Source organism: Opisthocomus hoazin, chromosome Z, assembly GCF_030867145.1.
Source record: "Opisthocomus hoazin isolate bOpiHoa1 chromosome Z, bOpiHoa1.hap1, whole genome shotgun sequence".
Classification (NCBI taxonomy): Eukaryota; Metazoa; Chordata; class Aves; order Opisthocomiformes; family Opisthocomidae; genus Opisthocomus; species Opisthocomus hoazin.
The window spans coordinates 60,314,957-60,341,643 of NC_134454.1; the positions used below are offsets into that span (position 1 = coordinate 60,314,957).

The following is a 26,687-nucleotide window of genomic DNA, read 5'->3' on the forward strand; positions in this document are numbered from 1 at the left end:
ACTCAAGACCCACATTTCTCTCCGCTGGCAAAAGGTCGGGGTAGTGTGCAGACATAGCTGTCCTGGGTGCCCCAGAGGAGGAAGCCAGTATTTTAAAAGGTGTCTTGAGGATGGGGGAACTGGAGGTGGTAATGCTTTCTTTCCTGACAAAATCTGGTCATCTTGCTTTTGGAAAGTTCAGGGTTGTTTTTGTTAACTAGTTCAAATTGCACAGTTATTCTTTGACAGCCTGAGGCCTCTTATACCAGTCAAACTCTCTTAGAAGGAGTGTAATTATCATTATAGTTTTGTCATACCTATGGCAATTTAAGGAGGAGGTATGTAGCTAAAGATAGCCAGGGGCAAATACTTACTTTCTTCAGCCGAGCAATCAGGATTTGGGATCTACAGTGTGGCAACCTGAAAGTATTTGTTGTCTTTGCGTCCAAAAAAAATCAGCTGGCTGGCTTATGAAATGCTATGTTGAGAGGAATGAAGCACTATGCATTATTAGATGTTTGCTGAGTCACTTTTTAGCTTCCTTTGGGTTTTGTCCTGCTGGATATGCCTAGAGGTACAAGGTGATTGCCACATTCAGTGATGGAGCAAAATGCCTGTGCATGATGACTGCCTGTGAAATAAACGCCCTTTTCCTGAAGACTTTTTTTTTTCCTACCTTAGGTCCCAAATTTCATTAACGCTACACTTCTGGCCCATGAACGCGTTACCGCACAAGAGATAGACAGCTACTTCCGTCAGGAGCTGATCTACAAGCGAAATGAGCGAATGGGCAAGAGGGTGAAGGACCTGCTGGAAGAGTACCCAGACAAGAGTTTCTTCTTTGCATTTGGAGCTGGTATGTCACTGAGGTGCCCTTCAATCTGAATACATTCTTCCCACATCCGTTTGAAGCTTTTTACAAATGCTTGCCTCAGTTTAAAGAAGGGGCAGTACTTTTACCATGGTGGACGCAGAACACAGCTTTGCCCTGATGGTTGTACCCTAGTAGGAGAACTTTTTCAGTATAGGAGACTGTTTTTCTTCAGTATGCAAAGAGCTTATGGTGTATGCATTGATAGCAATATTTCTTAGTTACAGACTTTTTTGTTATATGCGTAGCGAAAGATACTGAACCACTTACAGTGCCTACAGAAGAGGAACAGCTCTCAGACATACGTGTTTATGGTCTGGCCAGCCAGGGCAGAAGGGTAGGAGAAATAGTGAGCTGAGATGAAACGTAGCAAGTCAGAGGTTGCACCGGTGCTTGAATGAACATTTCAGGAACACATCCAAAAGAATAACACGCCAAATTGTGTCATGCTAAGGGGCTCAGTAAATGCAAGGGGAGAGGAAAGGCATGCTTCAACCTTCTTCCTGCTGCAGCTTCTTACCCCTTTCACTGTGCTTCCACAACTACAAGGAAATTTTGTTTGCCACTATTTTCTGTGTGCTTCCACAACTACAAGGAAATTTTGTTTGCCACTATTTTGGAGCAGAGCATTGGGCCCAGCTGGGGAAAACCTACTCCATTTTCTGCCTCTTAGCAACCAGCAGGAATCTATGGGTGCATCCAGCAGCACATCCAACTTGTTGAGTTAACACCTATACTTCAGACTAGGGCTGGATGAAAAGTGTAAATAGGATTGGTTTGTCATGACTCCTGTCCTTTGTTCTAGCTACAAGGAAAGGGAAGAAGTGAGTATCAGTGTTTGAAAAAATAGGTGCTAATTCACAGAGAAGTATGTCATCCCCTCCACCGTGAACAATATGGCTTTGAGAAAGGGGAAGAACTGAAACTGCTGTCAAGGATCCATGTGGTGTTTTCCAGTCTCAGTGGCTACTGCTTTAGTGAGGGTGGAAGATCTAGACAACGCAAGGGAAATATTTACTTAAACACTAAAAGCATTGGCATTCAAAGTCTGTGTGACTTTCCTCACTTGCAGCAGGGAGCTGTGGTTACAGACTTGGTGTAACAAGTGTCCTGTGTGTGGGGGCAGGAACATAATAATGAAAGATGGCTGATAATGTCTGTTCAGGCATGCGTGAAGATTGTAATGTGCTATCTTCCTGCAGTATCACTGCTCTGTGCAGCTCCCTGCCACGAAGGACAGTGAAGCAGGTGCAGGTTATGCAGATTTTGGTAATGTCTGTCTGTAAGCTCAGACCAAGGCTTTGCTGTACTCCACTGCTGATGTTGTTCCGATCACACTTGCAACTGCTGGAATGATGTTCCTGACCAGCAGGTGTGTCAGCCCTGAGTGCTAGTTGTGTCAGTTGCAGGTAGCTAGTCTTCTGTCAGGAGGCTAGTCACAGATGCCGGGGCTCTGGTAACTGGGTCACAACTGACCGATGAGTAGCCCATGCAAATGGACAGATGTGGATGTAGGTGTCACTCTGAGTCTGCCCTGTCCCAGGAGCAGGAATCTTTGAGAGAAGAGAGCCTCTTCATCTCCTTGCACATACCCCCTGCATCCCAGTAGCTGCATTGGACAAACCACATGTCTTTAAGATGCTGTTGTGTCGTTTGTCTCCCCTCCTCTCAATTTCTTTCTCTGCTGTCTCTTCTGCCCCAGACTTTCTTCACTGTCATTAGTGTGCACAGCTCTGCTCCAGTCCTGCAGGACAGATCTCTGTCCTTTCTTCCCAGGCTTTCTGGATTCTTGCTTTCCTCCCCTCTTACTTTCCTTTAATAATGCTATACTGCAGCAGTGCCTGGAGCCTTGGGCCTATATGAACACCCTTGATCTGTGGCTTATGTGCACATGATTTGATCTCCAAGCATCACGCCTGCTCTTCTCATGCTTTTGCATCATACTTTTGAATCTGGGCAGGTTCCCTGTCTTCTCTGGGGACTCTAGATTGACTTCAAATTGTCTGTAGTTACACTCTGTCTTTAATACCTGTCTGGTCTCTGTTCTCATCTGCTCTTGCAAATAGCTCTGCTCAGAGGACAATGCCAGCCTCCCACTTCTGGCAGTACAGTTCCTCATTATCCCCTTGTTTGACTACATGGGTTTGTTGTTTTTTTGGTTTTTTGTGGTTTTTGTTTTTTTGGTTTTTTTTTGGGGGGGACGGGACACGGACATTTCAGTACAATGCAGAAAACACATTTCTACACAATTTTGAGGTTTTCTGAGTGCACATTACAAACAGGAGTGCAGGCTTTTATTGTTTTCCAGCAAGCTAATTTAGCCTTTTGCTTGTCCAGATTTCTGTGTGTGATAAATTATTTTGTGGAAGATTTATTTTTATGCCAGCAAGTTTTGAGCATTGCTTGAGTATTCTACTGTTGTTGATTACTGGAAAAGGGTTCTGGGAAAGTGCTCACACAAGGCAGGTTAGAATGAGCTGTAGAAGAAGAAGAGAAAAAGAAAGGCTATAGGATTTTCCCTCTTCTAGCCACCAGTGAAAAAAGTGGCTGGTAAACTGCAGGATGAGGCTGTGTTAAAATGTTAGTAGGATATTGAAGAGTCTCCGATTTAGAAGAGGGAGAAGACTTCTAGTTGTTTCTTTTCAAATTTTTTCACCCTGAGTTTTTTTTTATTTTTGAAAGGGTTGGGCTTTTTGTAAGGAAAGTTCCATTTTTTCCATTAACCAAATACCATTAGAAGAACACTTTTGTCATCAACGATATCCGAACAAGGTCATGGTTTGTGAGTGTCTGTGGTATTACAAATACCTCCTCTTGCTATTTAACCTACTCTTTGTATTTTTTTTTCAAATGGGGGAAAAGTCAGAAAAGATGAATGATTTATTTTGTGTGCCAAGTGGGCTGATTTAGTTTATGGATGTGTAATACATGTTGCAAAAAAGGCTCCTGTCTCTTTCCAGGTCTTAATGCAGCTGCATGGCTATAGATGTTTATTTCTTATGTGGAATTACATGTGGTAATTTGCACTGTAATTGATTTGGTTTTTAGATCTGATGTGTTTTATGCTTTTACTACATTTTAACAGATAAGACAAACTCCTCCTATATTCTCTTGAAAATATTTTGCAGTCAGAGCTTGTTTCTGGAACTATTTTTGTTTGGAAGTAATTTAAGTTTGCACAAAAGTGGAGAGGAAAAAAATAATGGGTTTTGCTGAAACTGTCCAAAAAACTGTGCAAACATGGAAAGCCAGAGTGCAAACATGGAAAGTTTCAAGCCAAAATAAGTCTGTCTGAGGGAATTAGAGGAAAATATGGGAAGAAAGAGATGGTAATGCCAGTGGCATTCCCCTAGGTTTCAGTAAGGATTTTGTCTTAATTGTAGACAGGCCTCTTTGTATGACAGCATTAGAGTTACAAGCCAGACTTACTTCCTGTTGCCAGTGGAAGAACTTCTGAAGCAAAGCCAGCACAAGCAATCTTCCTTCTATAAGCATTATTAATTTCTCTGAACTTAAGTGGAGCGTTCAGGATCTGAATGCTAAGCCAAACTAAGTGAAGGCACATGTGCTTCTACAGACAGCCAGCTAGAGAACACTATAGGTTTCTGGTTCTCTACACTGATGTAGAGAGGGCTGCATTGTCCTACCATGCTGTGGAGAGTTTACCACTTGTACAGGTCGTACAAGGATGCTGCCTGCTGGCTAGCCTTCACAGAATCATGGGATGGTTGAGACTGACAGACAGCTCTGGAGATCATTTGGTCTACTGCCCTGCTCAGACCAGGATCACATAGACCAGTTTTCCTAGGACTGAATCTGGTCAGGTACCGTATATCTGCAAGGGTGGAGGCTCCAGAACCTCTCTGGGCAACCTATTCTAGTGTTTAACCACTCTCACAGTAAAAAAACTTTTTCTTATGTTTAAGTGGGATTTCTTGTGCATTAATTTGTGTTTATTGCCTTTTGTCCTTTTGTGGGCTGCCACTGAGAAAAGCTTGGCTCCATCCATTTTACAACCTTCTGTCAGTTGTTTATACACTGATCATGCCCTCCTGAGCTTTCTTTACGCTAGGCTAAACAGTCTGAGCTCTCTCAGCCTCTCTTCATATGACAGATGTTTTAGCTGTTCATCAACTTTGTGGGTCTTTTGCTGGACTCTTCAGTATGTCCACATCTCTTTTGAACTGGGGACCCCAGAGCTAGACACTGAACCCAGATGTGTATCACCAGGGCTGAGGAGCAGGGAAGGATCACCTCCCTCAGTCTGCTAGCAATACTTCTCCTAAGGCAGCCCAGGCGGCCACTAGTGGTCTTTGCCACAAGGGCACCTTGCAGGCTCAAGGACACCTTGATGACCACCAGGATGCCACATACTTTGTGCCAAGCTGCTCTTCAGCCAGTTGGTGCCCAGTCTATCCTTGTGCCTGGAGCTATTTCTGCCCAGGTGCAGGACTTGGTTTGCTGGATTTCGTGAGCCAAGATTCCCTCATGATAAACCCATACTGACCACTCCCAGTCATCTGCTTATCCCTAACACATTTGAAAATGGTTTGCAGGATAATTTTCTCCATCACCTTCCCCTGTAATAGAGGTGTGGCTGGCCAGTTTGATCCCCAGATCCTACTTCTTGCCCTTTTTGAAGGCAAGGAGTGATACTTGTATTCTTGCAGCCCTCATGGACCTTCCCCAGTTGCTACGACCTTTTAAAGATAGTTGAGAGTGGCCTCACAGTGACATCGGCAAGCTCCCACAGTTCCTCTGGGTGTGTCCTGTCAGAACTTGTACATGTCTGGTCTGTTTGAATGTTCTTTAACCTGCTTCTTCTCCACCCAGGGTGAACCTTCTTTGCCCTGGACTTTCCTGATAATCATAGGAAGCTGAGATTTCTGAAGGCTGGTTTGACCAGTAAAGAAGGTGGCGATGGCACTGAGTACCTTGACTTTTTGATATTCTTGGTCATCAGGTCTCCTGCCCCCTTCAGCATGGGGATGACATTTGTCTAGTCTACATTTTACTTCTGAGGTATCAGTAGAAGCATTCCTTGTTTCACTTGATCTTTCTCACCATATTCAACTCTAGATGGACTTTCCTTCTGCATGGTCACTTTTATTCTAGGATGAGCACGGCTTGTTTGCTTTAGCTTACTTATGCTTTGTGTTGAAGGGGCTAAAGAATAAGAGAGAAAAAAAAAAGAGGGTGGGATTTTTTTTAATGCAGGAGGAACCATACTTAGCAGCATGAGATCCTGACTTTATTATGGTATGCAAGGCCTCAGATGAAGCCAGAGTTTCTAGGAGCCAAGTTTAATTTCCCTCCAGTCTCTCCTGCTTCCTTGAACAGCTGAGAAACTTGTTCATGCCAGCTCATGAACAAGAAGTACAGAGGGATCTAAGATGCCTTATATCCCTGTGACTGACTTCACCGAGAGATGCTGGCTGATGTGACAACTTCAGAAGTTGGTCCTCTTAATCTAGTAAATTTAAATAAAAACTGGCAAATTCCTTTTTCTCTCCGAGCTCTTTTTCCTTTGCTGCTCCTGAAAAAAGCGCATTCTGAGGCTTTAAAATATAGTGGATGTTGGCAAGTCACCACTAACACTAAGAGAAGAAGGATGATGGTGAAAATTTCTTCATTTACCATTTCTTCTAATTACTAAATGAAATAATGAATGTGTTTATTTAGCATTACTCAGATGGTATGGATTCAAATCTCCAGGGACTGATTGGGTTTTTTTTCCCAGTCTTCATTCCTCTGCCCCGCGTAAGACCTCCCAGAAAGAACTGTTCTGAGCAGACTGATGAACATTGGTTCATATCTGAATTAGGAATTCAGCTAAGAGCTCCTGGTCTCAGTTGTCTTCCTCCCAGCAGCTGAGGCAACTGATACTTGCTGAATTTAACTCTTGGGTGGTTGACGTGTGATCCAACAACACGCAGAAGGATTTGGACATCATTTAGAAGTGTAATTGACCCTGTCTGAGCTGAAGATGGGTGTGTAACCTGGACAAGTGAAAGAGAGAACGTGCTACTACCTCTGGTTACCCCAGAATCTGCCATAATCCACTACTGGCTTTGTCCAACTTGTCTAAGTTTTGAGGTAGTCCTTGGGATGTGGAGGACTGATCACTTATATGTCAGCCTTAGGTACCAGTTGCATTGGATCCACTGGCATGTCTGATGCCTTTTGCCTTGTCCCTTACATCACAAAGAAAAAAAAAAAAAACCAAAACCCCACATCTCCAGGGGGAACAACTTGTGCTGAATCTCTGTCCTGAATAGTGTGTTAGGTGGTGTTGCCATGTAGAGCTGTTTGCTGTTATTTCTTGAAATTTGCTGTTCCATTTGGCGTTTTAGGATGGGAAATTATGCAAGAGGAACAGGATTTATTGTCTCTGGAAAAGAAAAGGTTGGAGAAAGGACCCGTCACCGGTGTTCGTCAAAAATAATCAATGGTGCTAAGCCCAGGATGTCTCTGTTCATCTTGTGTAGTGTTTAAACTTGTAAAACAAAACCAGACAAAATCCTGCCATGGGAATATGAAAGTTGCCCAGGTAAATGGGATATCAATTTGCCCTTGAACTTCAGTGCGAATGCAAAACCCAGCATGGAAACTTTGAACTTGCCATTGTCACATTTGGGACTGGAAATGTGGGTGTGTGTAGGAAATGCAACTTTATCTATGCCTTATAAAAAGGATTTGAAGTGTGTAATGAGGAAATTGATGAAAACTCCATGAGAAAATGAATCTTCACAGATCCTGAAAGAGGACAAAAATGGAAATGGGGGGGGTGGTCATGAAGATAACATAATGATAAAACAGATTGAGTCTTGTGGGGCCACCTCACTTCTCCCTGGGCACCAAGGGCTTGCTGATTGCCTGCTTGCTTCTTCTGTTTCTGGAATGCAGCATCATTTTAGCCTCTCTGGGTGAGAGGAAGGTCTGAGTCCCTGAAGGTGTGCCTGTACCTCTGTAATCTGAGAATGCCAGATACAACCCAGCAGCTTTGCCACTGTGTTCATTAGTAGCCTCTTTTAGTCTGCAGAATGCTAATGACAGGGTTTACTAGAACAACAACCCCTGAAGGGAACAGATAATGTTGTGTGGCGGCAGGACCCACATCCAAGGCCCCAGGGTTCACATGAAGGGCACTCCTTCTGACATCTCTGACACGTGAAATGAGGAAAGCTTTGCATTTCTGTGTTAGAGGCAGAGACCTCTTCCGATGTATTAGTGCAACTGTCAAAATTGGCCACGTCAAACAACTGTATGCTGTTTCTGCTCAGGTACTGGCAGTCTGGTGACCATCAGCTTCTTATCAGTGCTGGGGTTTATGTATTGCTACCTTTACTGGGTAGCTACAGTAGGAAAACTTTCATCTTGTAATGTATGTTTTAAGCTAGTGGGATTTCTAGTCCTTAATACCATTTTTTCTGGACAGGAAGCAGTGGTGTGGAATGGGAGCAGGTCCAGTGGCAGAGGTGGCTGTGAGTACTGCAGCTCAGATGTAGCACTGGTATTTTGTTCCCTTACTGGTAACAGAACGCCAGATGCTAGCATAGTCACCTATGTGAGAGTCTCCTTGCCTAATGACCCAAGGGCTTCAACAGTGGAAAACTCTCAGTAAATGCCAGTGCAGATGGAGTCCCAGTGGCTAAGGCTGCCTGAACAGAAGTTATTTCTTTCAACTCAGTTTTTATGAAGTAAGTGATACGGGGTTGTAAACTTTTTCCTTATGTTAACTTTTAACTGTAAGTTTGGCCTTATAATCAGTGTAAAACCTTTTTATAGCTTCAGTTTGTGTAGTTATCAGGAGGTTTGACTTTGCCCGAAGGTAAAAATGGGAATCCCCAGGACCATTTAAGAGAATTAGTTTTTGACAGAACCTGGTAGAAAAGAGTGTGTTGCTGTCTTTTACAAGAAAAATGCCTTCATTTTGGCTCATGTAAATTGTAACTTCATATGGTTCCTTTCTGTGGTAGTAGACAGTTTTTATCATGTTATGCAAGGCCTTCACCATCAACTATTTTGAGAAGGATTTCATGTTTACATTATTCTGTTAGAAACAAATGTGGAAAATGAATCCTAGTAATTCCATATAGGTGAGTTAATTAGCAAAGCACATCACTTTTAAAGAAATGGAAGGTTATTTTTTGTGTCCTCCTGAGTGAATGTGGGTTTGAGGCACTCAATTAAGTCTCTCCATGTCTAGTGAAAATATTTTCTTGGGCATAGAGGATGGCACTGTTCCATAGTCCTGCCCACCAGATTTTCCCCTTTGGTTTGAGAGTCATGAAGTATGATCCACTAAGATTTTATACTAAAAAAGGCATTTGAAGGAGATCATATTTTTTGAAGACCAACACTTGCCCTGGCCTCAGTGGAGTAAAACTGCAAGGTCAATGTTTCTGGAGTAATATTTCATCTCACAGGTAGTCACAGGAAGGATTATGTTTGGAAGTCTGCAGTCCTAAAAGATTGGAGGGTGTGGGAGGGCTGCTTGCAGGCGATTTGACCTAAATGCATGCAGAAGTATTGTAATGCAACATCCTTATACTGCTGCACTGTGTATGAATTTGGGGAATCTTTAAGATGAATTACAGTACCTCTAGGGCTGCCCCCATCCTCTTCAATTTTTGTCATTTCCTTCTACTGGTAGCATTAAATTTGTGAGAGAGCCATGCTCTTGGTCCTTTGGTTTGTGTGCTGGTACCTGAGCTTTTCCAAACTTGGAAATACCACTAGAAGCAAGAAGATTTTATTAGATTTAGTGTTACATATTTTCTGTTTGAGAAATTGTTTTGACTTAGATGGCGAGTTGGGAATCCCAACTACTTTATCAGTGACCCCTGTTTTCCATATGTTGTTTGAATTATCTGATGGAACTGCACAGGACTTCCTCCCACTGATTCTGGGAGAAGTGAAGTGTGAACTCACCTCACCTGGGTGCACGGTGCTCGTGCTTGAAAGCAGTGTCTTCCTCTTGAAGAGTGTGTTCAAGAAGCATGCATCTGAAGGAAACTAATCCGTAACTTTGTTGATCACATCACCCACTTTCTTTTTCTTTGGATCATATTAAATATTTTGTCAAGGTTTTTTTCCTCCATAATTTTACTAACCGGGTTAAAATGACTCCATGTTCTGCGTCCTAACATGTACTTAAAAAATATAACCATGTGTATGTGTAAGGCAAAGTGATGAAATTTGCCCCGGAATTTCTGACGACCAAGTATAGGTTTCTTCAAGGGTGTTCAGCTGGGAATGTTTGCTGTTGCTGGTGGTGTTGGCCTATATAGGAAGTCCGCTGCAGTTTTGCAGGGGACCTTTTGCAAAGTTTCTTAGTAACTTTGTTGCACAAAGCTGAGGGCTCTATCTGTGTTTGCTTTGGTATGAATGCCTCCAATACGGCTTGCCAAGCTCTGCCAGTAAGACATGGTTAGGGTTTTCTTTCTCTGCTCAGTGAGTACTGTATGGGAACAGGGCAAGGTCATTTTGTGGTATGTGTGAAAAATTTACTTTGCCTGTCACTCACAGAGCATGAGCTGTCCTTGTGACAAAAGGTTAAACTAAGTAGAGAGTTGGGGATAGGGAGGAGCATCCTTTTCTTTGCACAGGTGTGCTTCTGTTTTTCTAATCTCAGCTCCTTTCAGGGAATAGCAGACCATGGACTGGGATGAAGACAATTTCTCTGTAAGGGTTTTTGCCTGTGGGGACACTGTGGGTGGGTGTACGACAGAAGTACTTTCTATGGTCTCCATTCTTAGTCCTTGTGTCCAAAAGAGCTGTATCTTCCCAGAACTCATTTTAGCTTTGTCAGGTACCTGATGTCAATAACAATCACTTTGTCTACCTCGTGGGCTGATGAACACTGAAGTGGACCTGTAGGAGGAGTAGGATGTCTGTTTTGCAGTTTGGCTTCCATCCAATGAAATGATTTAAGACAGTACTCAGCAATCTCTAGGTTATTGGCTGGATCTGCCACGTGCTGAACTTTCCTCTCTTCACTGCATATACCTGTGGGTCTAACCTGGGCCATGCACGTCTCTGCTCTCCAGTCTAGAAGGAATTCTCCTTTGCTCGTGTTGGCATCTTTCTGGGGCAGATGGGAAATGCTGTCTTTCTACCAAGGAAAGCACAGCAGACATGAGGAATTATATGGGCTTGGGGGTTTCCTTTTACATGACTCTGAGGTGGTCAGGGAAATTTGTATATCAGCTTGGAATCATGGATTCTGTTGAAATTTAGAGAGGAACATAGTTTTCTTCAGTCTTGCTTTCTATAAAAAATAAAAATTTAGGAACGGAAACAGGACTTCTCTTGTGCAGTATTTCCTTGTTCATTTCACTAGGTGCAGAAAATTTCCAGCCTCATGATGGCTCAAGTTGGGGTTCAGGAGCCTCTACTGAAACCTGCAGTCCTAGCATGGTTACCTAGATGAAAACACCTCTGCATGCACTGGCAGTAAAAGCTGCAAGCAGGAGACATGGCTTTCATTGCAATAGTAGTAGCCTGTGTTGTGCAAGATTGGGTATTGCTACTGAGGAAGGTCGGGAGTGCTCAGTGCATGTCTGAGTATGTGGACTGGTCTGCAAGTGCACGTTAGTCAAACAGCATTGTTGTTTGAGCATATTGCCGTCCCTGCATGCCATCTCCTTTCAGTGCAGATTAAAGGCTGGGGTCTTATTTACTCTCCAGTAGAGTGCATGGCTGAGCTGGTGCACACAACAGCTTCTTAGTTTCTCTTTGAGCTTGAATACAGAAGAACAGAGATTCGTGGCTCCCCACCCCCTGCCAGAGTAAACTGACCTCTTAGAGGCATCTCTTCACCTAGTGGTGTGAGGATAATGCAGAGCTGTGTACAGAAAGAAAAGAGCAGGCCTTCTGATGGGACAGGGCCTGGGCCTCTTCTGTTGGGGGGCATTCAAGTGTGTTAGGCTAAAATAGAAAACAGGTGAAAGAGGCCTACTCCCTGTCATGTGACTTTGGGATAAGTCTCCCTTGCAGCATAGCTGCTTGATCTTAAACTTTGAGGAGTGAGTCTCTCATGTTTCTTACAGTTGCCTTTGGTGATCAGGTCTCTCGCACACCACCGAGCTCTCTCTGTGACAGTTCCCAGAAAAGAGGCAAAAGTGCTGACTCTAGAGAGGTACTTCAAACCCTCACCCTTCTGTCTTTTTCTCGCATTGCACCTAGCTCAGGTTGAGCCTGTATGTCCTCTGGGCCTCAGACCAGCTCTGTCTCACGGAGCATGTGTGGCCCACCTTTTGGATAGCAAACACTGACATCTCCTAATCCTTTTACCTGCCTAGCCTGAGCAGCTCCTGATTGATCTCCTGTTGTGAGCAATCTAATATCACATACCTGTTTGTATTTGTATACGTGTTTTACAGGTATCTGTTTATTTGGTCTGTTCTGTTTTGCACAATATTAGCACACCGTTTTTCTTTCATATGCAGACATAACTCATTGCATCTGCCACAATAAGCAAAGACTCCCTGTGAAGGCCTGTCCATGTGGCTGTGGTACAAAAGATATTATTATCACTCCATCAAATTAAAAGAAGATTAAGGACCAGCTTCAGGAAATCACTTGAGCAGGTTGACTGATTGAAATGGGAGTCATCCATGTGCTACAGTAATTTCTTACATACCAGTCTAAATCACTGCTCTGAGCAAGGGTAACTGAGGATTGATTGGGGGGAGTGGGGGGGTAGTAGTGCCTCTGATGGTGTGATGTAACTGTTCCGCAGCTCACTCTTGAAATGTGTGAGACCAAGCTCTTAAACTGGCACAAGGAAAATCATTTTAACACTATGCCCTATAGATGGCGTATCTTTATGCTTGGTCCCTTTCCTGAAGGACTTGGATTGGGAAAATATGAGTTCAGAGTCTTGGCACTGCTTTTCACTGCTGAGGGTGGGACTCGGCTTATCCAACATTGCCCACATGAGATGGATACCTAGTCTGAACTTGCTATATACACTACTGCTATCCTTGTCAATGGAGAGGTGCTACTCTAGAAGTCTATGTTGTCCTACCTCACTCTCGCTTACAAAGAGCAGATCACCCTTTGGAAACGCCCCTTCCTCTGCTGTCTGGAGGCAGGAGAGGAGGAGCGAATCGCCCTCTCCCCTTCCCTTTGCACATACCTTTCCTCTGTGTTAAAGGTGAGAGATAGCAACTAGGTCTGGCACCTTACACACATAATGCTGGCCTTCCAGTGGCTAATTTTACTCAGTTACAGTGTTTACTTAGAGTCATTCCTGTTCCCTGCTGCTTCTTGTCTTTTTGCTGGCAAGATAAAATTCTCAGCTAACTGCACCTGGGGCTGAACCCTTGGCAAGCAACAGATACCAACAGTATTAGTTTAGGTCCACATAATGGTCGAGTTTTAATCTTTCTGAAGGCAAAAGTTAGGCTGAGGAGCTGGGGGAAAATCGAGCTACTAGTTGAGAAAATGTGATACCCAATGGGTGTGCATTGCAGTGCTTGCTTAAAAAGTTTCGTTTGAGCTAGATCTGTTTGTGTTCTTAGACCCTCAGGGAAACTTCATCTTGATAAAAGTCTGTGCTCAAGTGATGCCACCCAGCTGCCATGCCTTAAGCTGGTAGTTCATGAGCCCTTTGCTGTTGTGGCATAAGAAGCTGGAATTCTGTGCTCCATTTCTTTGAATACATTTTGGAGTGAAAAATCGTAAATCCCTTGGGTTTAGTCACTTGTCAGTCTTGTCACTGTTGGACTTCCCTTTCTACCTACTTGCTTTTCCTGGCTACTAGAATCATTCTGGTGGTTTTATTCCCATGTATTTATGAAGAATATTAGCAGAAAACAGCTTTTCTGAAGTAAATTATCAGTTTTAACACTGCTTACATCTTCAGAAGCAAAGGAGCACTCTAGGTCATTTGCTCAAGCCTAATTTTAGTGAATGTAGGCTGTTAAGTGAACAAATGTTTTCAAGAAAGCTAGATCTATGAGGGACTCTGGAAGGCCTCTGTTGTCCATCTGCTTCTCAGCATGGTTGTCTGATGAGGTGTTAGAGTGATGGTGGAAGTAAGTCAGCATGCAGAGCATACAGTCTTTCAGGGATAACTTCTGCACCCTTTGGGTAGTCATTTTTTTCACTATGATGCCAAATTATGGGCTGACCAGCCACCACATCTATCTGAATATAGAGTGGAGACATAAATCACAGAATTAGGGCAGAGCTAGCTAAGTCCTTTCAAACCTTTTGCCAACATGGAGTTTCTGTCCATGGCGGCTTACATGGGAGAAGTGAAAGGGTTTGATCTAAGTCATTGGCTTTCAGAGCTATTTTCTGTTCTCTGCAGTTGGATGATTCTTAAATCTTTTAAAAATTGCTAATGACGTTGACCAACATCTCAGTGCCTTTATGATGCCAGAGGATGTTAAAATGATGTGCACACTGCAGACAGATTTTGACCTGGTTTGTACCACCACCAGTTGTAGACACAGTGCTGCTCATGAACAGGTGTCTCTCAACTTCATCTCTTGTTGTCCCAAGAAATCCACAGTGGTCTGATAATGCTACAACCTGTGGCACCAGAGACATTTCAATCACGTCTGCATTTTGGAAAGGCAGAATGTGGCAATTGAAGTGACCATGGGAAAGTTCAGTAACCATTCATTAGAGATCCTGTGTTTCTGGTGCATGCTGGTGGAGGGTGATAAAGCACTGCCTGCCCAGAGTGTGGCATGCCTCCTGTGATGAGGAAGGACTTTGTTGTTCTTCTCTCTCTTTCCCTGTGCTCATTGAGTTCTGATGTCATTTTTCTCTTAACTGCAGGTCACTTCATGGGCAACAACACAGTGATTGATGTTTTGAGGAGAGAAGGGTACGAGGTAGAACACACTCCAGCTGGACAAGCCATCAACAAGTAACGCATGCTTTTATCTAGCTGAGCAGCCATTGGGAGGGTGGGTTTGTAAACAAAGATGAAGAGGTAGTGGCAGCTGGAACTACACCTAACAGTGGATTGGGCTCCCTCTCTCCTCCACAGCAGTTTGCTTTTCTCTTCCATAAGCCAGTTTGGAAACAGGATTTTATTTAGTTTGGGTTTGGTTTTATGGTATTTTGTTTGGGGAATTTTTTGGTTGTCTGGTTTTTGTTTTGGGTTTTTTTAATAAAATAAAAATATTTAACCTCCTGTAAGTTTTATCTCTTAAACTAACAGCCACAGAGTATGCATGCTTGGTTCATCAGATGCTGTCTCATACTACACAGGCTTCCAAGCTCATGCTTCTTCCCTTTTAAGTGTTTGACTGCCCTGCCTTTTAACACTCTCTTTGTCTTACACCGCTATTTTTGATTCTGTCTGATTACTCTCTCTCAGCCTGGAATCTGACTGCCCGGAATCCACCCAGCCTCTTTGCAGGCTGTCCCCATGACTGGCTCTCATGTCCTTTGCTCTCTTCTGCATTTTTAAGACAAGGTACTTGCTGTTCTGGTTCATCTTGCAGCTGTCCTTTGGCATATACCCATACTGCCTCTTTTTATTTCTCACTGGGTGCCTGTATCCATCTTCATGGTTACAGTAACTACAGAATGCCAAATAATCTCCTCCTCCGCACTCTCCTGAGAATTACATGTACTCTTGGCTCACCTCTTCCTGGACTTCTTGCCACCAGCTTAGGCTCTGCAATCCTTGTCTCCCCCTGCTCCAGACTCTTGCCAAACATGTGCTCTTGTGTCTCTCAGATATCCCTACTCTTCTTTGTATTCTCTACTAAAAGACACAGTGGAAACAAGGTTTGATCCCAATTATGGTACTGTTTCTCTTTTATCCTCTGTGCCAGGCCTGCTGTCCCTTACTGCTTACATGTCTGCTCCTCTTCTCCCACATTTCTAATTTGGGGGTCTCAGGCAGGACGGTCACCTTTCGTGCAGGGGGCACAGGGCAGAGTCTTGATCTGTGCCAGGGGCTCCACAGATGTGGTGCAAAATAATGACAGAAGTTTTTCTCATACTCTGGTTGCTTCACCTTTCTCTTTGCACCAATTTTGCTGCCTTTTTTGGACCATGAGATTCAGACACTGACAGGTCATGTTTTGCTATGATTCTTGACATGGATATACATTATTAAGTGTACTTGCGCAGAAACAAACTGAACCAAGACTCATTGCCACAAGTACATGAAGGGATCTCCTAAGCCTGTTGCCACCCGTAGGCGGATATTCTGACATGGAGAAGCCCCCTGTGCTTAAGCACAAGATTTAATGATGTTGTAACACTTCAGTCATGCTAGACAATCCAGTGTATCAGTGTTTATGGGGATATGGGAATAATGAAAATCCTGCCTTACACTGACATTATTGTGTTGGTGGGTTGTTTTTTTCTTTTTTCCCTGCAGAACATTCTTAGCTTAGATATTCCTAAAAACAGCCATAGCAGCTTCTTTAGGCTTAAGAAAAGAGAGCTTAATATGTACTTGACAATAAACAAAATCTGATACTGCTCTGTAAAGGTGTAACTGTAAGCAAATCAAGGGCAGACAACTGTAGAAAGGAGGGCTAGATCTTCACCCATCAGGGAGGTAGGTATTGATGATACTCAGGGTACGTGGGCACTTAGTTCTCTGACTAAGAAACTAAGAACTAAGTTTCAAGAAAAATGGGAGTTTGGAAGGAAAGACCTGTGGCAAGAGTATGTCAGAGTCATGGAGGCTGGATGGAGGGTTTCACTTGATTGCTGTCCTGGGCTTGTTTTAGGAGGAAATACGAGGGTAATCTGTGCCAATAGACCCAGTCCAGCCCACGAAAATGTGGAAACATATCCAGCTACTCTCCTAGGCAGTATTGCTGCACACAGTCCAGTCAGTACCTGTGAACTATTTCACACAGGACAAAATTGGGAGAGGAAAAAAACAAGAAAGTGGTTGAACTGAGACAGAGCATTCAAATGGCTGTTCTACTGTCAGATACAGTAGGGGATATTAGTTGAGCAGTCCTAAACCAAGAGAATGAGGAAGTCTGCAATTTTCTCCTTTTCCTGCACATGACATTGTGCAGTAGCAGCACAGACTGCTGCTCTGGCTAAACAGAAAGTCCCTTCTGAGGTAGCAACACAGAAAGACAGGGGATCATTATACATGTTTTCCTGTAACAGGCAAGCTGCTGGGTGCAGTTGTACAATTTCACCTGCATACAGGGCTGCCTGAGGTGTCCTGCCCATCTGCGGGGGAAAAGGGGGGAATGCCCATAGCAGAGCATGGAGGCAGGAGGGCTCCTTCTTCATGATGCTGCCAAAGCAGGGAAGGCAAAAGAGGTGCTCCAACCACGCAGCAGCACAAAGGACAGATTATAAATAGTGCCAGAAGTTCAGTCAAGCTCCTACTGTCTTACTTCGGGCTTTAACTGTTGTTCTTGATTTTAGAGTGCATATATATATGTTGCAAAATACTCATCACATAATCACAGCTGTAATTAAGGTGCTTCCTGACTCCTCCCTCAGCTACTGTGCTGGGAGAGGGAACTGGCCTTGGGGAAGAAGGATGTGCTTTTGCACCTGTTGCTTTTTCTCATGTTTCCAGTCTGTCCATGGAAGAATTACCTGCAGGAAGTGTTTCAAATGAGGTTATGTATATAAGTGTCTGTTGGTTTTAGTGCTTTGAGGCTGCAGGTATCAGAATAAATGTTTGGCTGTGCAGGATGAAGGTCATCCTGGCTGTGCCTGTAGCAATGCTGAGCTCCAGCATGGTATGGTTGTGCGTTTGGTAGGGGAGGCTGCAGGCATCAAGGCACTCGAATCTACAGAAGAGGGCTGGTGTCCATTCTGTGACTTTCACAATTAAGGAACAGACACAGCAAAGAGAAATTGGGGAAAAGGGAACCATAACCTGACAACCTTTATAGATACCAAATCAGGTCACTGGAGACGACTGAGGGGAGGTCACTGTGTAAGGCGGTGTTAAAGAGTGGGTGATGTGAAGATGTTCTGGAGGTGAGCCGAAGGGTCATGACACTTCGGAGGTGATAAAGTGAGGGTGACAATCACAAGGATTTTGAAAGAGATCGATGGCCCAAGACCCTTTCTGTGCCAGTCTTTTCCACGTAAAGTTCACAACATGATCAGTCTGTGATTTTCCTTGCAGGAAATAAGATTAAGTTCTCTTCATTTTCCGTCTACTCTCTCCCTCATGTTCTAGTCCACAACTTCATGTCTCCTTCTGCAGAATGGACCCTCTTTGTTCTCCACCAAAGAGATGTGCCCACTGTGATGGGCTAGCTTGGAAACTGCAGCCATGCTGAAACATGTCTCCCTCTGCACCTTCTCCTTTCAATGCCATTGCAAGGCAGAAAAGAAGCACACTGTAGTTCTGGGAAGGTTTCACTCTTTGAAGCCAGGTTTCTGCACAGTGGTCTGTGCTCTTCTGTTACCCTTCTGAATTTCAGCCCAAGCCAGTCTCCAGTCACTGCTGCCTCTCTTCTCTTTATGAAGCAGCCATAAAGATCAGTCAGATACGTGTATTGTGTGCTGTGTATCCACAGAGTAGATTGAGTTTGTGAGTTTGTCCAAGATGCTTGTGAACAAGCAAAAGGGAAGAATCGCTTTGCTCTAACCAATGAGGAGAAGTGTGGGCCAGCAAAGCCATGAGGGGATAGGACTCCTGCTGCAGACTGCCTGTCTTGGACTATAGATGAGGAGATATTGCTTACTCTAAATATAATGAAACCGAGCTTGAGTAATCAGCATGGAGCTGATTGTTCGTTTATTTAATATATCACCTTCGCACGAAGCTGGGTAAGCATAGCCCTTAGAGCTTTTTCTGGGGGCTTGACTGAGCGGCTCTTTGGGCTTCCAAGATTTGGGAGAAAGTTTGTACATGCATATGGTTTCATTGCAGTATCTCACTTGCTGGAGCTGCTTTGAAATTCCAGGTAATGCTGCCACCCTAATACAGGATCTGTGCAGCCAGAAAGCTGAAGGCTTCAGTCCTACTCCCTCATTTTTTGCTAGAAATGTATGCAACACTCACTTCTGCGCTGTGGGAGAGTGATTGCTTGGCCTCCTCCCCTCTGTGTGGACCTCCATACTTGTCTGATACAACCCTTTAAAACCACCCTTTCGTCCTTCTTGGTGTGTTTATCCCCGTGGCAGGACAGCGTTACCACCTTTTGCAGATCAGCATGGAGACAGTAAATGCTTATGCTAGAAGTCAGTGTCACAACAGTGAGCTGAGCTCTGGTCTTGTACGTGTCAGAACATGTCCCCTCACCTGATGTTTTATAACGGCTATGCATTCACTGCTGTGTATCATTTGGCTTCGTGAAAATGAGATGACAGTGAACGTGGCACTGTCACAGCTAGTCTGCTTCCAGTTGCTGCAGACTAGATGGCCCAAAGGATTGCTTAATGTTGTATTGAGCCATTCCTTTCAAAGAAGATCATTTGAAAGATGCATTTCTGCAGCCATGGCCACAGTCTGTGTACTAGCTCATTACTTACATTCTCCACCAATGAGAGTTGTTGATCTAGGACTGGATCCTTCAGCTAGTGTGCCATAGTTGTCCTGTCCCTGTCCCTTTCCCCTGCCCCCCAAGTTAGTTGGCTCTGGGCAGGAATTGCTGAAAGGAATAATCTGGTCTGTGTTCTGCAGTGCATCAGGCTATAGGTGTGTGGTTTGACCTCCTCTGACTTTGAGGATGATGCCTTTTTTGTCTCTTTCTAGATACACAAGGTTATTCCCAAGAGTTATTCCCAAGAGCTATTCCACCCTGAGCCAGACTGCATTCTTTCCTCAGTTCCAGGTTACATCTTTTCCAAAGCTTTTTCATTGAAGAAAACTATTTTGATCAGAATGTGAACATAAGGAAGAAGAGGGGTCAGGAATATAAGGCAGAGAAATAAGTATCCAGCCAATATGTCAGGGAGAAACACCTGTTTTATATGTGCCTTGATGGTATCTGTACCAGGATTCTGCCTCAAAGCCCTTTCAGATAATATCTGTGTTTACTCTTTCTTCCAGCAGAAAACCTCCCAAAACCTTGTTAGCCTTTTCATCGTCATCCCCGACGCACAGCCCCTATGTTGCATCCCAGGAGCTCCCACTGCCGTTGCACCCCCGGAAGGAGGAGGAGGAGGAGGAAGAAGAGGAAGAGCTCCTGCCTCACCTGCTGCTGCCTGACAGCATCGATGTGCTGGAGAAGGCAGACAGGAAGTACAAAAAGAAGAAGAAGAAGCAGCAGAAGCAGCAAAGACTGCGGCAGTTTAATGACCTCTGGGTTCGCCTTGAAGAAAGGTAGCTAATGGCTGGGGAGGGAAGAGGGTTTGTCATGTAAACTGGACTTTAACTTGGACTGATCAATCCAGTAGCCAGACTTCTTCAGGGCCTAGATACATGCTGAGGGCAGAATCTGACCTTCTCCCTCACTGTCATTCTTGCTGAAACATTTAATCAAGGCTGCTTGTGCTTTTAGTGACAAAATAGTTTCTTTCGCGTGGTTAGGTTTGTGGAAAATTAGGCATAATACAAGTGGAAGCCTTGTCTACACCATTTTGCATTTGGGCTTGAAGGATTGTGAGCATGTGGTAGTCCGCTTTATCACAGACAGCTGGGTCCAGTGGTAGATGGTACAGATCAAAGCCTTGGCCCTTTGTCCAAGAACTGCTGCATAGGTGGAAACTGTCATATCTGGCATATGTGCTGTTTGCGTCTGGACAATATTTATGCAGTATTTCCAGTCTCTGTATTCTTCCAGTCCTAAAAAGCGTGTGAGCCCTATGGCATTACTGGAGACCTGGAAAGGGGGATGACAACCTAACGGATGATCGAGTTAATACAAAAATGAAGTGTGTTGTGGGGCAAAGGTTCATCCTTTTTTCATCGAGAATAGCTTACTCACCTACAAGAACTACAGCAGCCTGGCAAAAAAGCCCACTTCTCCCTAACTAGCTATCGGCCTGTGGCTGAATGTGTACCTTAATGTTCCCTCATGTCAGATAAGACACACACCTGAGTCTGCTCTCTTTTGTACTTTGTGTCTCTGTTTGTATCTGTGCCATACTCAGGTTGAAAGAATTGTGTTTTTGTGGTACTGTAAATAACCAGACAGGTCAGGACGATGGAGGAAGGCTTGCAGTTCTTGAAATGAAGCCTCCACATTATTTTTTTTTTTTTCTCTGAAAGTATTTCTTCATGCTCCCCAAGTTACTGAGTATATCAGGGTTCTCCTGTGCATCTCCTGCCATGTCCCTGGGTCCCAGCTGTGCCACTGCTTTGAGTAATGCATTCTCAGGCTGGCTGCAGGTGGATGTAGCAGCTGTTGTTCTGTTCCAAGCATTCAGTCATTGTCAGATGTTTTAGACCAGATTCCTATTCCTCTTTCGTAGAGTAGTGTTGTGCCCTGTGTCTCCTCCACCTTTCAGCCTAAGTGTGAGTAGTTTGGAGAGAAAGATAAATGCACAAGGAGGTTTGCATGCCCACTCACAGATCTACAGACAGTCCAAGACTCACCAGTACAACAAATCCTTATATCGATCACTTTTGATTTTGTCTTTTAGTGTATCATTTACTTTCTATTAATGTAGTTGATACCAGCTGTTTGTGAATGGGATTTTGGAGCTTCTGTTGACAGTCTGTTTAGTTGAAACACTAAGGAATGATTTGGAGTCTTCATGACCTCGAGCTCCCGCACCCTGCATGCTGATATGTTCAGGTTTTCACAGGCAGTTGTTCCTGTGAAGCTGGGGGAAGTCAGTGGGTGCCCCGATGTGACGTACGCATGCAATTGCAGCATCAGTGCCTGCAGAAGAAAAGGGAAGACAGGAGGATGTGCTACTGTGACTAAATTGGAGGTGCATTGGGGCAACATACTGGATTGCAAGTGCTGCAAGGCGATAGTGAGGTGAAAGCAAAGCTAATGATGGCAGCTTAGGAAACTACTGCATAAATATGGGAGCAGCAAACGCCTCCTTTCCTTTTCTTCTTCTGTAGTGTTTCCTTTCTTCCCTTACTAATTGAGTCATCATTTGTGCTAGAAGTTTACCCAGATGCTAGGTGACAAATTATTTTTAGGGGTGAGTCACTATTAGCAGAGACCTTGCACACCTGGATGGTGCGTGACAGTACTGGGAAAGGCCAGCGATGCTCGTTGCTGCCTTGGGAGACTGCTGCACCCTGACTGCGGAGGGAAAGCCGCGAGTGTCAGAGGCGGCTGCCATTCCCCGCAGCACCCACCCGTGCTCGGGTTCAGCCTTTGTAGAGCAGGGGGAACGGCTGCCCTGCCTGCCCTGACACCCCCATCTGTGCCTGGGCCGGCATGGGCTGAGCTGACAGCCCCGCCTCGTGGCACTGCCACGGCGTGTCCCCACGGGAGCCCACAGGCTCACAGGCGTGTGGGGCACATCTCGCTGGGCCGACAGCCCATGCTGTGGGCACGCCCCGGGGTGCCCAGGTGCAGGTAAAGCTGTTGGGTGTTTTGTGCACGGCCCATTCAGAGCTTTCCTCCCGTGAGCCTGGAAATCTGGAAAGCGCAGCTCAAGTAATTTAATGCAGTCTTGTAGTGGGCTTGGCAGAATTACTTTTGTTCGTGCTCCTGTATGCGTCAGCTGTCAGCCTTATTTCTTTGATGTGCCGCCAGCTGGCTTCTCTCTAGTTACGGTTCAAACCTTCAGTGGGGGCCTTTGGGTATGGCAGGGTAAGTGTTTTTAAAAAGGGTTGTAACTGTCTTCTGTTTCTCAAAGCATTTTTGCTTAATGCAGCTGGCCAAAATAAGGCAAGAATGGTGCACAGCAGCTGGAAGCCGGTGCAGGGGAAGTGATTCTGCTTTCATATTTGGCAGGTGGACTTGCATTTAATTCTGTCCGAATTTGTCTTCTGGTTCCACACAGCACCGTGAGGCCCTGGGGTGTATGTCAGCCTTATAACTGTGGGTCAGGCATGGCTTTCAATCCAATGCCGAGGAGAACTCCTGTATAGCATCTGACTCTTGACCTGCCGTGCTGTGGGCGCTCTCCCCAATTCAGGACAGTTGCTGTTAGCAGCATGGAGCATATGCATTTCTCTCCTCCATCACGTGTTTCCGTAATGGGAGTTCAGCAACACGTAGGCTCTGATTCATTTCTTGCTCATCACCATCTCAGAGTCCTCACTACTACTGGGAGATACGCTGGGATGTGGTGATCTTTTCCTAGTGACTTCAAGTTGCGTTTCTGATAGTGGCTTTTCCTCTCCTTAAAGCATGCCCCGTTGTAATTCCTGACCCATGGAAGGGAACATGCAATATAGGAACAAGTTTGGTCCATGCCAAGATGCACGTACAGAAGCGTGGCTGGGGAAGATGGATTCAGCTGAAAGCAAGTGCCTCACTCCTGCTGTGTTCAGCAAGTGTCACTGCAGTGACACTCCTCTGCAACAAAGCTTGTATTGTTCTTATGTGTTTCCTGCATTGCTACAAGGCTGGCTGGAGGGTGCTGGGAATATGATCATCTTTCTGGCCCACCTGACTGACTGCACGGGGGCAATGAGCAGGCTAGCTGGCTAGGCCTTGGTACAGGGCAGGTGTTGCGGTGCTGTCTCCACCCTCCACAGTCTCTTCCCTGTTGCCTCTCAAGACGGCTTCGCAGTCCACGTGGGCTGGCGTTGGGAGTTGCCCACACCTGTGAGGAAGGGACAAGGCAGCATTCTCCAACTTTGGTGAGCATGGAACCAGTATGAGAGACCATTCTCAGGAGACCAGAAGACTGACAGTGGGGCAGAGGCTGACCACGTCCTGCTCTGTGGGCATCGGGCAGTTCTGGTCTGGGTCTGGACTGATGCTCTTCTCTTGCCTTGCAGTGCTACTGACCCTCCTCCCCGGATCCGCATCATTAATGGCTACATCACGGTTGAACCCCAGCCCCGGGGCCATGGACGGTCTAGTCACGCTTACAAAGACACCAGCAGCGCTCATCAGCTTCCCCATTCTCTCTTCCTGTGGCTACTGACTTTGACTTTGCATATGTTAAGGCTGCATTGAAACACAGGGGGACCCAAGCTGCTCACCTTAAAAAGCAAAAAAGAAACTTATGTGAAAAAAACAAAAAGAGAAGACTCTGAATGGGACACCTGTTCTTTGGGGTGTTTGGAAACTGCCTCCTTTTCCTGAATCTGGATCATTAACACTACTAACTGGTTTGACCTGCCTAAATACAGGAGAAGATATTTTAATGAAGTGTTATTTATCCTTCTATTGCAGAAGAATGACTTCCTGTTATCCCATAATGCTTTGGGGAGATTATAATGTTGCTATAACATAGCTGTTATTTAGCTGTATGAGCCGAACTAAATGACATTTTTTCACCTTCAGTGCCTTGTAAGAAGATTTACACACCACTAATTTGTTTATTAGAACAGAATATTTCGGTCGTATGAGCACAGCTGGGAAAGAGAGGTTGGTATTTCATGTCCCTACTGGTAATGCTTTTAGTTTTGCTTGTTAGGGCTCCCGATTACATATAAAGGTTCATGACAACACCTTCTACAATAGAATAAAACAGTAAAGACTTGTGAACAGAATGTTTCTGCCATCTGTTTGGTGCTGTTGTAAAATGGGTACACCTGAACCTTAAATAGCCAGACAAGTCCCATAAGCACAAACTAATGTACATTTAAGAAAAAATTGGCCATTTCAAAGAAAAATTAGCAATTTCAATGGAAATTCTCAGACTTTCCAAATTGTTTTAAGTCCCTTTGCTGTCTACTTAAAATGGGCATGCTTTTGACTGCTGGACGTAGGAAGCTTGGACGTGGTGATGTATGGTGATTTTCTGTGTTTGTACAGGACATCCTCCTGTGATCACACCAACTCATTTTGTGAGCAACTTATCCCTCCCTCCTCTTAATGAGGATTTCATTGCCTGGGAAGGTCTCTTAAGATTCGTCCATGGGAGGGCTTGGAGCCAATGTGCTGAGCCTGGTACCTTGGAAACACAGCAGTCAGAGAACAAATGCTGCGGTTTGCCTTCCTATGCATGTACACGTGCTTGGCTACTTTATTCATTGCCTGTAAAAAGTACTTCTTTTTCTCATCCTTCTACTGCACATTGGAGGCGGTGGAGCAAACAGTTACAGCTTTCCTAACAGGCTTTTCATGTCTTGATCTCAAATTTCAGTTCCCCTTCAGAAGGACTGAAACTGAACAAAAAGCCTCAGTTTCCTGAGGAAAATAGAGACAGGAGAGGCTAAATACTGCAGTTTGCAGCAGCACTGTGGGGAACGAAATATATCTGGGCTGGGGTAGAAGACGGCACTATCTCATTGTATATTCCTTCTTACAGGGGATACTACAACACCTCAGAGACCCAAATGCATTCTGGCTTCCGTGGCTTTACACAGCGGGCTGGAGGACCTCTCCTATGAGGACAGGCTGAGAGAGTTGGGCTTGTTCAGCCTGGAGAACAGAAGGCTGCGGGGAGACCTGATTGCAGCCTTTCAGTACTTAAAGGGAACCTATAGGAAAGATGGGGACAATCTGTTTAGTAGAGACAGCAGTGACAGGACGAGGGGTAATGGTTTTAAACTAAAACAGGGTAGGTTTAGGCTGGATATAAGGAAGAAATTCTTTACAATGAGGGTGGTGAAACACTGGAACGGGTTGCCCAGAGAGGTAGTGGAGGCCCCATCCCTGGAAACATTCAAGACCAGGTTGGACAGGGCTCTGAGCAACCTGATCTAGTTAGTGGTGTCCCTGCTCGCTGCTGGGGGGTTGGACTAGATGACCTCTAGGGGTCCTTTCCGACCCAAAACTTTCTATGATTCTATCTGCTCTGCCCTGTCTCTCTTTGGCCAATCTTTCAGTGAAGCTGTGAACTTTACTGTGTAACTGAACTTTACTGGTGTAAACTGTGGTAGACCTGGTGGGTCCAGAGCCATTTTCCTTGGCCTGAATATGATCTAAGGGGAGCAGATCACTTGGGGATGGTTTAGTTACAAAGATGCACTGCAGGCCTGACAAACTGAGCACATACTTTTGTATTTAGGAGCGCATCAAAAACATTACATCAGAGTGTTCTGCCACTTGCTAGCGTATGCATTAGTATTGCTTCTCTTCCTTCTGTCCTTCAGAAGTACATGATGAGGTGTGGCACAGGTCCAAAAGGCTCCAAAAGCACTGGGAGAAGGGGCTGAGGCAGATCTTCCATTTCTTTTCTCCATTACAAGACAAAGGCTGCTGTGTAAAATAGCCCCAGGCTGACTTTTCCGTTTGTTCCCTCCTCCATGGTTGCTCCTGAGCTTCACCTCTGTGAGGGCAGCTAAGTCAACTGGAACAGCCACCAACTTTTTTTGTAGGTTGGCATGAGGGAAAAGTAATTATAAAACACTCAGGGATAACAGACACCTGAAGTAGCAGTATGGATAATACAGTTCTGGTGCTGTAGCTCATTTTGTAGCCTGTTTCCAAGTGCCTGACTGTGTCAGGGAAATAGAGGTGTCCTTAAACACTGATGGATTGTGTGCCTAGAGAGGCAGCATCCTGGGAGTCTGGCTGCAACGTAATCAAATTATTTCAAGAAATTTTTGAGGGTCTCGTGGGCTTGGCGTGATACCTGTGAACTAAACTAGTGGTTCCTACCGCTCACTTTTTCTTCCACACCAGTCGTTGCTGACTGGCCATGGGACACCAAAGTCTTGAAACTGACTGGTACGGAGAGCAGAGCCTTACTCCAACTGCACATGCTGCTCAGCTGTTTACAGTGACCACTGGGGAGTGCTAGGTTTGGGTCTAGTTGTTTCTCCCTAGTTCCAGAACAAGAAAATTTGACAGAATTGGAGCAGCCTGAGGAGCCATCCTAATGGCCAAGGTCTGCTCAGGTAGCGTCCTTCTCTGGGCCATAGAGCATCAGG

At 44.8% G+C, this 26,687-nt stretch overlaps 1 protein-coding gene across 2 annotated transcripts in view; it reads left to right on the forward strand.

Moving 5' to 3' along the window:
- The window catches only part of LOC104336621 (metalloprotease TIKI1), a 78,683-nt gene extending 54,112 nt beyond the window's left edge, over window positions 1-24,571 (forward strand). Inside the window, exons 3-6 of one of the 2 annotated variants that reach the window (XM_075410947.1) lie at window positions 661-835; window positions 14,651-14,741; window positions 19,830-20,102; window positions 23,640-24,571. In XM_075410947.1, the coding sequence (XP_075267062.1) occupies window positions 661-835; window positions 14,651-14,741; window positions 19,830-20,102; window positions 23,640-23,820 (720 nt within the window). In that variant the 3' untranslated portion in view covers window positions 23,821-24,571. The remainder of the gene's footprint in view (window positions 1-660; window positions 836-14,650; window positions 14,742-19,829; window positions 20,103-23,639) is intronic. The other variant, XM_075410948.1, reaches the window with a different exon arrangement.
- Window positions 24,572-26,687: the final 2,116 nt, after the last annotated feature.